This window comes from Ambystoma mexicanum, chromosome 8 (genome assembly GCF_040938575.1).
Source record: "Ambystoma mexicanum isolate Mex_15411 chromosome 8, UKY_AmexF1_1, whole genome shotgun sequence".
Lineage (NCBI taxonomy): Eukaryota > Metazoa > Chordata > Amphibia > Caudata > Ambystomatidae > Ambystoma > Ambystoma mexicanum.
Genome location: NC_090929.1, coordinates 533,273,848 through 533,288,095, shown reverse-complemented (window position 1 = coordinate 533,288,095; position 14,248 = coordinate 533,273,848). Strand labels below are relative to the sequence as shown.

Genomic DNA, 14,248 nt, shown 5'->3' with positions numbered 1-14,248 from the left:
AGTTAGACCTGTGTGCAGTTATACAAATACGGCTTCCCAGCCTGGAATCTTCTATAAGGGGGCCTACTGTTGAATATCTACACCTTCATCCATTCCTCCTCCATACATACATACTCATTGAATAGCTACCCGAGCCGTGAGACCATGGGAATGCCATGCGTATGGAGAACAGGGGGCTGTGGACTCGGGGTACAGTGGTTTCTATTGTGAGTAACCTGTACTTGTCAATGACCGGTGATTATAGAACACAATGACAGAACACACACAGAGTAGCTTCTGCAGTCTCTCAGGCCTTGAGGCCATGTTAAATCCAGTTTCCCCCCTATATGAGAAGGGTTAATATTCATGGAGCAGCATTTTCGTACAGTTGTGTGTCAGTTGTCTGCAATTCTCTCTTCTAGAGGTAAACTAAATATTGATGTGATTTTTTTTTAAAGAGAATCCATGCTTTAACATTTTTTTTATTGCTCTTGTTGTTGGCTACACTTTCCTTTTAAAAAAGCATTTGAAGAGCTTTCTTATTGTACTGGGCAAGTCATAGTGAAATGGAAAAGGAAATCATTAGAACATTTCTGGAAGACTTGTGGACCTCAAGGTCACGAAAGTTGACCAGCCAGAGTCAGTCACATGGAGCTGGTCACGTGTTAGGCACTCACATGTTTCAAGAGTCATGAGTTTGCATTGATTTAGGTGAATTGATGGGATGTGTGGCAACTAAAACAGAACAGGCAAGGAACACATTCCTTTGATGAATGCAGACATTGTTTAATACATTACAACACAACAAATCACTTTATCATTCTGTATTTTCCAGAATATGAGAACCTGAAACATTCGGGTTGGTTCCTAGGGCAGTGTTTTAGGCAATGTGCAGCAAGGATAGCACAGGGGCAACTCGCTGAGCAACAGAGGTTCGAATCCCAAATCCGTGCTTAGAAACCCAAACTGGTATTAGGCACGTAATAATTGAATAAATAAAAAAATAACCCTTTGTAATAAATCACTCCTGGCGAATTAGGGTGTGATGTGTGACAAAAGATGGAGGTAACCAATTGTGGTCTTAAATGAGGCATTGAGTTTGGTAAAGTAGGAGGTAGCAGAGAGAAAATGACAGCTAAGCCTCCATTTCTTTAAATCTGGCTTTTCTATCTTTATTACTTCTATTCTAGGCAATGGTAAGTGCAGATTAAAGTAGCATTCCAGACAAAAAAGTGCCAAATAACAAAGCTTTTGCTGTACTCTCAATTTGTTTCAAATCTCACACACAGCAGTGATCAGTGTTTTTGACTAAGGACTGCACCAAAGAAATACAGTGGGCCTCATTACGAGTTTGGAGGTAGCCATGCCGTTTTTACTGGCATGGCTAACCCCAAACTCGGGTCCGAGTCCGGGTCTCGAAAAATGGGAATTACCGGGCCATTCCGACCTTTGCGGACCCGGTAATTCCTATTTGTGGGATCCGGACCCGGTACGTCCCCATTTCCATTTGAGCCCTTATAGGGCTCAATGAGAATGGGGAGGATGCTAACAACGGTCCCATTGATGACGGGACCGTTGTTAGCATCCTGTTCTGCTACGGGTGCCGCTCTGCACGTCTGGTCTGACCAGGCGTACAGGGAGGCCCTGCACTACCGGCCAGGGCCGTAATGAAGCCCAGTGGGTTGTTACTTCCCATCCTTTTCAATGCCATGATTGGGACATCGGTCCATAGGAGGATACCTCAGAAGGTGCCCCATCTCTTTAAGAGAGCCGAGGAAGCCCGGGCACTGTCGCTTCGCCCACTTCTGTGCTCCACCACTTCCCCCCCACATCTCCTCTAAGGTCCGTCCTTTTTTGTCTGCCAGAATAGAAGGACGTTCCGGGAGCAGGGGGTCTTTCGATTAAATATGAAGAGGATCTTTTTTGATTACCACCCCCCCATGTTTTTTTTCCTCTTCTTAGTTTAGTTTGTAGTCATTTGAAATGAAGGCGAAAATACTGCGCTAGAATATTTGTCCTGTATCCTTCTTCGGTAAAAAGGCCCAATCGTATAATGGAATGTACTGAGGGACTAAGACTATGGTTGTTAGTATGTACCCGGAGACTATGTGACTATGCTTTCCTGCTCTCTCCAGACTGCAGAGTGAATCGTTACGGCCCCAACTGCACCCTCACTTGTGACTGCGCGGGGAATTCCCAGTGCAATCCTCGAAACGGACATTGCACCTGCCTCGATGGACGCATTGGACCAACTTGTCAAGAAGGTAGGGTGCTTTGGGGGTGATTGTGCCACTTTCTGAAGCTGAGCAACGCCTCTACTTGCATCTCGCCGCTGAGTTCTCATTGTCCATCTGTCTGGTTCAATTTATTTTTGAATACAAAATGAATGCCAAATCGCTTTTCTGGCCTCATTAATTGGTCTGTGGCATCAGATGTGTTGGTGACCTCATTTAGAAGAATACAAGATTGCACCTGAGAAGTTACTCTGCTCTGGCATGTTGCTCACTGGACCTTTGCTGTTTATAAGTCTTTGGAAAGTAACTTTTCCCTTCTTTTGATATACATTATTTGTCCCCTGAGTTCATAAAAAACCTTGTTTTTGATAAACCATGAGTTTTTGAATGGAAGGTTAAATGCAGTCAACCCCATTCTGCGTTTGTAGGTGTAACTTATTTTGTGATACATTTCTGATGATTTCAGCTCTACAGAGACTTTGGGCTCTGCCACCAATGACCCCAATGATCTCACAACCTGACAAAGGTAGTGCTCAGGTCATATATACACCTCCTCAGACTGCTGTGCTGCAGAACATGTATGAATGTGGGACATCCCATGACACATGTTATTTAGCCTTCTTCGTTCTCAGAAGAGGGTCTTTCAGTGTTGGTAAAATGTGAAACTCTTGGGGATCCCCCCTCGGTTAGTTACACTCATTCAGACGTAGACCTCTTCCTCTCTGACTCAGAGCCATAGTCACACCTCACTGATGTCGCCCAACAAGGCAGAAACATAAGTCTGTGGTGGTTGTTGATATTGTTGCTCAGAGGAGTATTGGCGTGCATTGCAATGCGGCACTGCGCTTGTGAGTGGTGTGCGCCATCCCATGGAATAGCTTATTTCCCTTGGTTATTCTCAGTGGGGGGGGAGCTCTCCCACTTTTGGCATGATTTACATAGTTTGTATAGCCGTGGTAAATCAGCCAGCTACCTCGGCCCAAGCTTTCTATCAAAAGTATTGAGTTAAAATCATCTTAGCCTTACATGCTGCTATTCTATTAAATGTCATGATGTTTGCAACCCACAGAACAACTGCCTCTTCAAAGGCACATTAATTATTAATCTTGCAACATCCCTGGGGTTTATGGATGGAGTAATTAACGCGTATAGTTATCCAGCATAGGGAATGCCATCTTGAAGTTTAATTTAAAAAAAAATAACACTTGGCCACCTTCATTAGCATCTGACTCAAGTTATCAATTTGTATGTCTTTATTTTTTAAAGGTGGTTAGCATGCCTTTCCAAATATGTTTGAATTGTTCTGATCTCTTTAGTTGTAGATGAGCTTGAGTCGCTTATGTTCGTTTTGTGGTTTTTAATTTAGTTTAATAGAAATCTGAAAGAAATTGGATGTTACATTTTGAGTGTTTGGTTTCAGCAGAGGGGCAGTACACTAAAGTATGCCACATTAATGGCATATCTTGGAAAAAGGCGACCAATGCACTGTGTGATGTTATCCTAAAGAACTGATTGGCTTGAGAGGATAGCTCAGGGGCAACGTGCTCGCCTTGGAAGCAAGACGACACAGAACCACACAGGATCGATCCCCGGGTCCACGCTCAGAAACCGCTGGGTATTAAGCGCGTTATAAATAACGTATCATATCATATCATAGATCATGTCTAACCAAATCACACGTGCATTGTTATCCTCGGCTGATGCGCAGCTGTGATTACACAACCATCGTGATGTTAAAGGAGCTGTGCTCTTGCTCTTTCCAATGGCTCGACCTTCGGCACACACATTAGATTACCAGTTCGCAGATGACATACAGATGTCTTTGGCGACCTCAGCGGCAAACAATCTCTCGGCCAGAAAATTGGACAGATGTCTGGAGAGAGTCACAGAAAAAGGATGCAAAGAGAGCAGCCGAAAGCTGAATCTAAGCAAGATGCTGAAAGGGCGTCAACAGTCACAAAAGCGCACTCTGAGAAAAGCTACCGTAGCACTGTGCAATGTCAGGACTTTGATCGCTCCTGCTACGCAATCAAGCGAGGAGCTTGCGATTCTGAAATAATCGAGGATCTAGATAATGACCCAAATTCTTTGAAATGCCAATGTTTTCCTTGTCTCTTTGGGAACCTGCAAATCACCAGATATGTCTGACTGCAGCTACAATGAGCGTGACCCAGTCTTTTAAATGTGAGAAATCATATGAGCTGTGAGATACACTAGCTCCTAATTGAAGACTGTATCAAGTTTAAGACCGCTTGTATTGTTTTCAAACATGTAAATGTCATTGCCCCTTTGTACCTGAGAGAGCTAATACAGTCCTATCATCCTGTGAGACAGCTACGTTCCAGTGATGGTCATCTTCTGGTTATTCCTCATTCAGTTTACAAATCTCGAGGTGACAGAAGATTCTCTGGCTTTGGTCTAAGGCTATTGAACTCCTGTGCCACTAGAGCTAAGGACAATGAGCTCACTTTTTCAATTTCGCCGAGCACTAAAGACCTTTCTGTCCAGGTTGATGGCCCTTTGTATTCTGGGGGTCTGGTTTGGAGTCATCCTTATCTTCTATCAACTTGGTTGTCATCTGTGCCGTTATATGGTTTATTCTGTTGTGTGCGCGTTACAAATATCTAAATACAAAAATACAAATACAATGCGAGTCCTAAGGCCTAAACATATGTACAACATGGTCTTAATCAGAGAACTCCTACTACTGTATTTTGTTAGATAGGGTAAATTCCAGTGTCCTATTTATTCTTTTGGACATCGAGCATGGCATTTAAATGGTGATTTAGACCTTGACATTAATGTCCAAGAAATTAATACTCGGAGGACTGCGGTTCGGCCATTTCCAGTAATATCATTATCACTTCCTCTTTCAATGGATTTTGGAGTAAAGCATGTGAGGAGGAATCAAATGAGCTGACCAAATGAGGCACACACATGTATCACAGGAAATATTCTTTAGGTTGAGAACTCTGGATCAGTGTCATGCTTCCACGGTTGCTCTTCCCAAGGAACTGGACCCGGGGGTTGGTCTCCTCTCGCCTGCCCACTTCAGCCCACGTCTGCTCACTCTCCTTGCCTGCTGTCCCAGCTATCCTCGGCAAGTGGAGCTCTCTGCAACTCTCGCACCCATCATACGTCCCTACTCGGTCACCTTTGCGAAACAATTTTTGATCCAACCGACCCGTCCTTTCTCACCGCATATACTGTCCCTGATGCAGCGGGGAAGCGTGTTCCATGGTTCCTCCTATCCTGGCTAGCTTGTTTCACTAGAGAACCTCTCCTTTTTAAAATATGTCAGACACAGTTGATAGCCCCTGGCACACAATCTCCTCACATCCTACCCTAGCATCGTCTCACCATTTTTACATTCCCCCACCTCTGCACGAGATCGCCCTGCCCAGCTCCCAATTATTCCTTTGGGAGTCCCACAGAATGTCCGCAAAATGGCAGCCACAGAAAAATGACGCAACACCAAGAACTCAAACAAGTGTCTCTCAAGCTATTTCGTAGGCGTTCTACCTACTAAAGTGCCTCAGCAGCCCTATTCAGTCCTAAAGTTCAGCAAAAGAGCCTAATGCTATGCTTATGATGGAATATCAAAAGCAAATTGTGTCTTAGTTACACGAACGTTGAGTGAGACAGCACTGCAGGTCTTTATACAAGAGACACCATGAATCGTAATGCTGAAGGGTAGCTACAATGTTGTAGCAATCTTTGACATATGCTTACTCTTAGAAAAAACATCTTGTATTTTTAATCGTCATCATATATATACAAGTGCATTTTGTGGAGTGTGTTTTGCCACCTACTGGACACCTTTGGGTACTCCAGGAAACCAAGTAGAAAGAACATATTTGGAAGTCACTTTAAAGAGTCAGGTGTAGACCCATTAAGATGGTCAGACTTAATTAGGATGCTTAGTCATTCAGGCACCAGAGGTTAAATTGAACACCTGAAATAACATTTTGTTGTTTTCGTTTGTAGGGGGACCACCACAACTTTCATCCGTTCAACTGCAAACCTTTGAGTCAAGTAAGTCGTCATCTTTTAATGAGCCTTTCTACTCTCTTTTGATAATGCAGCATTTTGTCATTTTTCAATCAGTCGTCTACTCTGATCAAATAAAGACAGAAAAAGCCCCCCAAAAAGTCGAAGGGTACCAACATGCCTGCATAGCATGTTTGTTCCTGCAAGATAGGTATTAATACTTTTGCATGAATTAATCACACACAATCCTAGTGGGGAGTGTGCTTGCCTATTTTGCTGGCATAGTAATCCGTGCATTAAGTCCTGCTGTTAACTGGCTTGCTTAAAGCTGGGGCAAAGGCACTCACCTGACACAAAGACTCACTCTGCCCTGGGGTTACATAGACTCGTTTCCATTGGAAACAATGAGTTCAAAGTTCAACAACAATAACTTGTTGAGCGATGAGACGTCTCTAACACATTCAGTGAGCAACCACTTGGTTTCCTTTGTCTCAAAAATGTATTCACACATAAAATGTTCAATATTTCATCAATATATTTCATTCAAATCCTTCCTAAAATGAGGCAGCCATCAATGATTCAAATGTATATATTTCGAACCACAATGGATGGTCATCAGTCGGCTGCAAACTGTGGGGCATACATTATAACTTTGGTGCATTGAATACATCTACACATCATCCAACTTTTTATATTAAAATGCATGCATTACAATGACCACAGTAGCTGTGAGGTCTAATGTATAGAGACAATTCACTGCCAATTGTATTTCAAATGGCATCACCTGTGGTCGATTTGCACTCTCTTGAAAAAACCTTTTACCTGGTGAAAATCAGACTTATAACCCTTGCTTCACCATGTGTTCGTGCCCCAGTGTGTATGGTGGGTTCTCAGTTGACAAAGACAAACAAACAAATACAACGCAGACTTTCATCAACTAACTTACAGTAACCGAAATCATTGCAGTCTCGAAGCTTGCAATGACAAAAAATCAAATGTTGGCAGCAGGGCTTTAAGTGGGGTAAGAAATCGAGGGGGGCCTCATTTGGGGGCGTGGCTTGTGGGGGGCGTGGACTAAAACGTACGCAAATCGTAATGTATGCACACACATAGATATGCATGTTATATATCTGTGTGCGTACCTTACTATGGTTTGTGTACTTTGCAAGCCATCTTTTCTAAACATAGAAATATGTATTTCTATGTTTAGAAAAGATGGCTTGCAAAGTACACAAACCATAGTAAGGTACGCACACAGATATATAACATGCATATCTATGTGTGTGCATACCTTACGGTTTGCCTACTTTTCAGGCCATTTTTTTTTTAAACATTTCGGTTTTATAAAAGATGGCTTTGAAAGTACACGTTTCAAGCCATCTTTTATAAAGCTTTGACTACGGACAAAATTGTCCATCGGCAAAGCTTTATAAAAGATGGCTTGAATTGTGTACTTTTCAAGCCATCTTTCATAAACCTCGAAAAATGTCAAGGAATCCCCAGGTTCGCCGAGGGTTAAAGACGCCTCGGCGACCTGGGGAAACAAAGGGACAGTAACTGCCTCTGGTGACCCCTCGCCGAGAGGTCACCAGAGGCAGTTACTATGACTTACAGAAGTGGCAGCCAGGCACAGCATCGCTGTGGTTGGCTGCCACTTCTGTCAGATCGCCTAACTTCATGGCAGGCGCATATCCCGTCGCGGCTACCGCCGCGACGGGATAATGCATCCCGCCAATGTTGCGTGTGGTGGGACGGGGGTCCCGGCAGGGCCCCGGCTCAGTCCCACTTTTTGGAGACTGCCGGGGGCCCGGCCCTGACAGGCCCCGGCCCACTTAAAGCCCTGGTTGGCAGAAAGTACATGCATCTTTCCTCTTCTTTCAACATCTTTTCTCCCAGGATCCAATGCTGCCACGTGCTGACATAGGATCTTACACGCCAGCTGACATAGGATCTTACACGCCAGCTGACATGGGATCTTACCTAGGATCTTACTCTGTGACTTTGTTTATGAAATGTGATGATCAGAGAAAGAAAAAGGGACTTTGTTATCACCCTGCATTACTGTGGGTGTTTAAAGCACCATCGTGGTGTTCAGCTGAACGCTACAGAGTATGCATATGCAACACGAAACAGTATATACTCACCCTCACAGTGTTTGTATCGGATGAACATGTTATCAGTTCTCACATTTTCAGTGATCTGTAGGTGTTTTCCCTGCACTGTGAGGTACTGTGGACAGCACACCTTACGATCAGCAGACCACTGAAAATCGACCACGAAGACCTCCTGCACAATGATGATGAGTCCACATTGTATGTGTTTGTTTGTCTTAACTGAGAAACCACAATGCCAGCTCTGGTAGGAAAATGAGGTGAAGTAAGGGTTATCATTTTCATCATCCAAAAGGTTTTTTCAACAGAGCGTAAATCACGTACAGGTGTTGCCAGTGGCAGTGCATTTTCTCCATATAATTTAGACCTTACAGCTAATACAGGGCTTTGTAATGCATGTATTATACTGTAAAATGTGGATTATGTGTAGTTTTCCTCATGCACCAACGTAATATGTTATACCCAACATTTTGCAGTCACATGATGACGATCTATTATGTATCGAAACATGTACATGTCGTGGCAATTGATCCAATTCTGGATGCCTCATTTTAAGACTTATTTGAATTAAATAAATTGATGAAATATTGAAAATTCTACGTGTGAGTAAAATGTTGAGAGCAAAGAAACACTGTGGTTGCTCACTCAATGAGTTAGAATCCTCTCATTACTTGACATATTATCATTTTTGAACTTTGAACGCATTTTCAATCTCTGAGCAGGTGGACGATGTGAGAAGAAAAAAGGAATTTTATAGGAATTGAGCGTGAGCGATCCTTTACTAATGTGATTACCTATTGGGACAATGCCTGCTGTTCTGACAGTTCTCATACCCAAAGTGTGGAATGCACGTTATCCTACTCATGCACAAGGGCTATAAAACCCCAGTCAATCAGAGATACAGAACAACCTACGTGGGCACCCTTCTCTTTGGGTATCCAAAAGATGCATGTGCTGTTTGACCCTGCATAGAGTATTGTAGAAAAGGTCATTGTGTTATGCTACTCATCTAAAGTGGCTAACTTACCCGAAAACCTTGGATCGCTATTTTATAGAAATATGAGTGAGCATTAGAAGGGAGTTTTGACATTTCACCATTAGAGTCTCTCTATTGACACAGCGTAGCACTTACTGTCACTAACGTCACACACATTAATAAACAGATCACCGGACAGTCTCAAATGAAAACTGGACTGGCTTGAACAGTTTGGAACCACTCCTTCCCAAATGTATGAAAAAGGTTCCTTGCGCAAATACCCATCATTTACATGGCGTTGTGTTGTGAAGAACAGCAAGCATTGCACCTGTTTAGCAGTGTAAGAATGATGAGTTGTGTTAAGTACTACCTCTACAAGCTCATACCTTAAGTCTTTGTTCTCCCCTTTTTTAGTCACACGTCCTCGAACACCCTCCAGGTCTTCTTCAAGGATCCTCCTGCTGCCTATCCAACGCTCACCGTAGCCACTCACCCGGAACTGGTTAGCCAAAGAGAGATTACAAAAGTGACATATTCATTGAAATCGCTACCCACCTTACCAAGAAGAGTTTATCCATTGTAAAAGAACATGCACGGCACACATTGGACGTGACATTGTGGATGGAGAGTTGTTTGAAAGATCTGCATTTGCGCTGTGTACTTGCTAAATTGTGAAAACCCGCTCCTCGCGTCCTGCGAAGCTTGGATGATGTGGATTGCAGACACCCTGGCGAGAACAGATGACTTTGTTCTCATACAATGGAGCGCATGGTTTGAACCATGAAAGCACATAGCAAGCCTTTTTAGCTCTACCATTCCTCAACCGATAAGAAGAGGTTATGATATTTTCGTTCTCGGCGGACAACCTTGTGCCAACTTTGTTTTCTCTGGAGTGGTCACTTGAACTATGTGAAAAAAGGAACCATTTCAATTCTAGATGCTTCATCTGGCGGTGTGCTGGTCTTGGTTGCCGGAAGTATGGTGCTCATTTTTGCTCATGTAGACCTCTAGGGGAATGCAACAGGCCCCTTTGCGAGCCACAGGCAAACTAACCCTTTGGACCTGGTCACCAGATGTGGTGCCTTCTGCGGGGCATTTGCATAGGACTAATTGTTGCTTAGAAATGTGATCAGTGTTTAAAAGTGGCTTGCTTAATTTCCCATGGGTTCATGAAAACAGAAAATCATTCATAGCGTTGCTGCATACTTGTCTTGCATCCCTCCTAAGCAGCAAAGTGTCCAAACCTGGGTTGTGATTAAATGCTGGTGAAGCACGGCAGGCGATTAGCTTCCTTTATCTTGGTTATAGTTTTATTGACTTCTTGAGCAGGAGAAGCAAGCCATTCAAACTCCTATATGTTTCATCCATTGGACTCCTAAACGGATGAGGGTACCACCTTCCTACTCACCATCACAAAGGTAGCCTTTGGCATGTCTTTGATGTACCATGCACTACTTTAATCCATTCAAGGAATCAGACGGCTGGGGCAAGGTAGCATTTAAAGCTTTATGATTAGCACACGATCACCCCGTTCTACCAGGGCATGGGTGAAGGTAGAGAGGGACTCCATTCCAGTAGCCTAACAACCTGGGAGAATAGCCATGAACAGCTGAACCTAAATAAGAGACAAGTCAAAGGAGTAGTGCTAGCAATTAAACAACTTTGAGACGGTTGACTTGGTCTCGAAAAGTCTAATACAGCTGCACTGGCAACACCATGCACCAAGAAATAAGCACACTCTGTGTGTAGCATATTGCATTTGTTCATTTTTATATGTTTTGTTATATATCAGGAACGAGATAGAATATTGTATGATGTATGACTGTATGTGCCACTTTGCTCTTTTGTTCTGGCATTCGTATGTTTCTTTTAAGTAAAACCTAAAATATATTTTGTGAAAAAAAATCAACATTTCACTTTTGACATAAATCTAAGTTTGTCACAGAAGCTTTTGTAAATTCATGAGGATCTCCGAACATAGGTTTTTACATATTTTTCACTTCACTGAATGGAACGCCGTGACATTAATACGTCTGTACACATTATGTGCTTTTCCTCATTACTACTTTGTGGCATTTTAGTTTTCCTCTTTAGTTCGGGAACGGAATAGAAGATCTTCCCATTTCCAAAAAGAGGATCAGAGGTATCCCGTGCAACTCTTTACAAATGTACACGGGTTCGAGAAGTATTTTTCCAGGCACGTAACTTGCCATTCTACAGCACTGGGAGCGTTTGTAGATTTGCACACTTATTACAAGTATTGAGCATCCAATGGAGGAGTCTTTAACTACACATTTGGATGGGTGACACATTGGGCCTCATTACACGGAAGGCGGTAAGGGTTAATGGTCACCGGTAATGGTACCAGTGACCGTTAACCCTTACCGCCTTACTACGAGGTCCCTTTGCGGGTTGGTACTTTAACGCCTGCTTTTTGCAGGCGTTAAAAAACAACCCGCAAAGGGACCTTGGTGCTAATTACGGCACCTCAAATTTGCGGTACCGTAATTAGCACCTTCCCCATTCCCATTATGCCCTATGGGGCAAAAATTGGAATGGGTAAGGGCAATAGTGGAAGGGGGAATTACCGCCCCGCCAACCTTGAAATAGGGCGGTAATTCCCCTTTCCTCCAAGGCGGTTCTGGTAATTTACCGGCATGGACCAAGGTGCTAATTGCACCTTGGTTTACCGCCTTCCGTGTAATGAGGCCCATTGACTTAGTTCAGTATCTATTATTGTAAAAATCGAAATCATGATACTTACACTACATGTATGCCCCGATAGCCACATGGCTGCTTTAGAAATCACAGCAAGATTCATACTGTGAAAGACTGCTAGCATTGTTACAAGAAACTAGCTACACAGACATGTCTAACTTCGAAAAACATTTACCTTTCTCAGCAAACACGAAAGTGAGACATTAATGTGTGTCTGATTGAGCACACCCGACTCTCTCAGTTTGTCTTCAAGAGAATAGTCCCACTTTGAATATCTAGGTATGGCCAATTTGTAAGATTCGTCTGAATTGTGCTTTTCAAAAAATCCATTCTATGCTATGCATTTCAGTGGCTGGAACCATTTCTCGGCCAAAATGTCACAACTTTAAAGCTTAGTAATATACGGAGGGGATCAATAATAGAAAATGTGTTTTGAATTAAGGATAATCAACAATTGGTCAGCGGGGTATGTGTCAATATGGAATATAACTGGATGAAAATGTGCTGGAAGGTCCTGAAAATCACAAGCAATGGTCTGCAGGAAAGGATCCCTATTAGGCTAGCAATCTCACAGGCCCTAATTAATCACTGCACAAAATTCCTGAGTGGAGACTCAATAATTAATTAATGCATTTTGTTAATTAGGCACTGAACTTCTCTGTCATGTTCTCTTTGATATAACTTTAAAAATGTGCTTGCTGGTGGGGGGATCCCAAACAACTGACTCACTTGACCACTTTTTGCTCTACACATTTTGGCTTAGAAAATTATTCAGAGATGTTTCAGCAGTGGTGTGAGGTGGTGGTGTCATTTTGGTTTTTCCTGCAGGCACCTTATCTGTTGCCTCTTTCTGCAAAGTCTTTATATTTACATCTGTAAATCTTCATCTAGGCCGGGGAGATTTGCATTTTGATTAAGTAGAAACATTCCAGTACAAAGTTTACCCCCCAACAAAAACTATACCCTACTGCAAGTATAATCTTAACCTGAAACAACCTTATACCGAATACGCATTGAAGTCTTTGGGAAGCAAATTAGGGGGAAGTGTTGCTTGAGAATGTGTTCACTGTTGCTGCACTCAGTGACGTCAGTCATGCCCTCCATCGATAAGACATTTGTACTTTCGAAACAAAGCAGAAGACACAGACAACCCTATTGGGCACTAACCCAAGATTTGCAGCATGTATCAATTGAGAAATGCTCATCGCCTCTCAACTGTCCCTTTAAAAGTCATGAACTCAGACATGGCTTTCAGATGTCAGCATGCAAGTGTCAAAGTTGTGAGGAAAAAGTGAGGCTGGTTAAAGAAAACCTCTTTTTTTTCTCTTTTCAAATTAAGTATTGGGATGTTTTTCCCTTAAAAGATTCAAGGACTGCAACAATTTCCAACTTTGTCACATGGCTGTGAACAGAAAATGTAATCTGTTTGCTATTAAATGTTCATGTAACCAATGTGCTTCTATAGCAATGCCAAACAATTTAACCACTATTGTAGCCAGATGAACAGGACGTTTAATACAATGGAAAATATAAAGAATGTGATGTGAAGAAAAAAAACGATGTTGTTTCCTTGCAATACACCCATGAAAAATGTAAACACACGCACACATGTGCACTAACAGATGCCAGATATTTTGTACTGTTTCATGGTTCCAGATTTGGACCAGGACTATCTCTGTTTGTACTGTATGTATGACAATTGTACTCAGTTAATTTATAAAGTTTCCACTTTTACTGTTTGGAATTGTTTGATAAGACTGCATACTACATTGTTATTTGAAAGAGAACAGGATGCCGTGATTTCTGCTATTTTGAACTTGGGCGAAGTTGGAATTAAATGAGAATTCAAGTTTTTTTTTCCTTTTCATATAAGAACCATTCACATCCTCAGGGTTTCTCCAACTGTTGGTAGCTGTAACACAGTTCTCACAAATCTTTGTCCCCCCCACCCCCACCTTTCTCATACGCTTGGCGAGTTGGTGTTCTCGGCATTGGAACTGAAGCAAACTGACATAAACTATGCCTCCTTCCCAATCAGGAACATCAGAAGGTAAGTTTACATGTAGGTTTATTTCTCTTAGTTCATAACTAGAGAAAGCACTGGGACATCCATCTAGCCCAGCACCTCAGGTCCAACTGACACCAGTAGAACCCTGCACACCAAACATACATCAACATTCCACCTACAGTCCCAGTGACATCACCACACCAACACTCCGCCTAGAATGTTAGTGACATCG

The 14,248-nt window shown here is 42.6% G+C and overlaps 1 protein-coding gene across 2 annotated transcripts in view; it reads left to right on the top strand.

Annotated features, from left to right (window-relative positions):
• MEGF6 (multiple EGF like domains 6) overlaps nt 1-13,747 on the top strand; it is a 1,562,146-nt gene extending 1,548,399 nt beyond the window's left edge. For both annotated transcript variants that reach the window (XM_069610227.1, XM_069610228.1), the window contains 3 exons: nt 2,115-2,243; nt 6,201-6,248; nt 9,705-13,747. In XM_069610227.1, the coding sequence (XP_069466328.1) occupies nt 2,115-2,243; nt 6,201-6,248; nt 9,705-9,775 (248 nt within the window). In that variant the 3' untranslated portion in view covers nt 9,776-13,747. The remainder of the gene's footprint in view (nt 1-2,114; nt 2,244-6,200; nt 6,249-9,704) is intronic.
• Nucleotides 13,748-14,248: the final 501 nt, after the last annotated feature.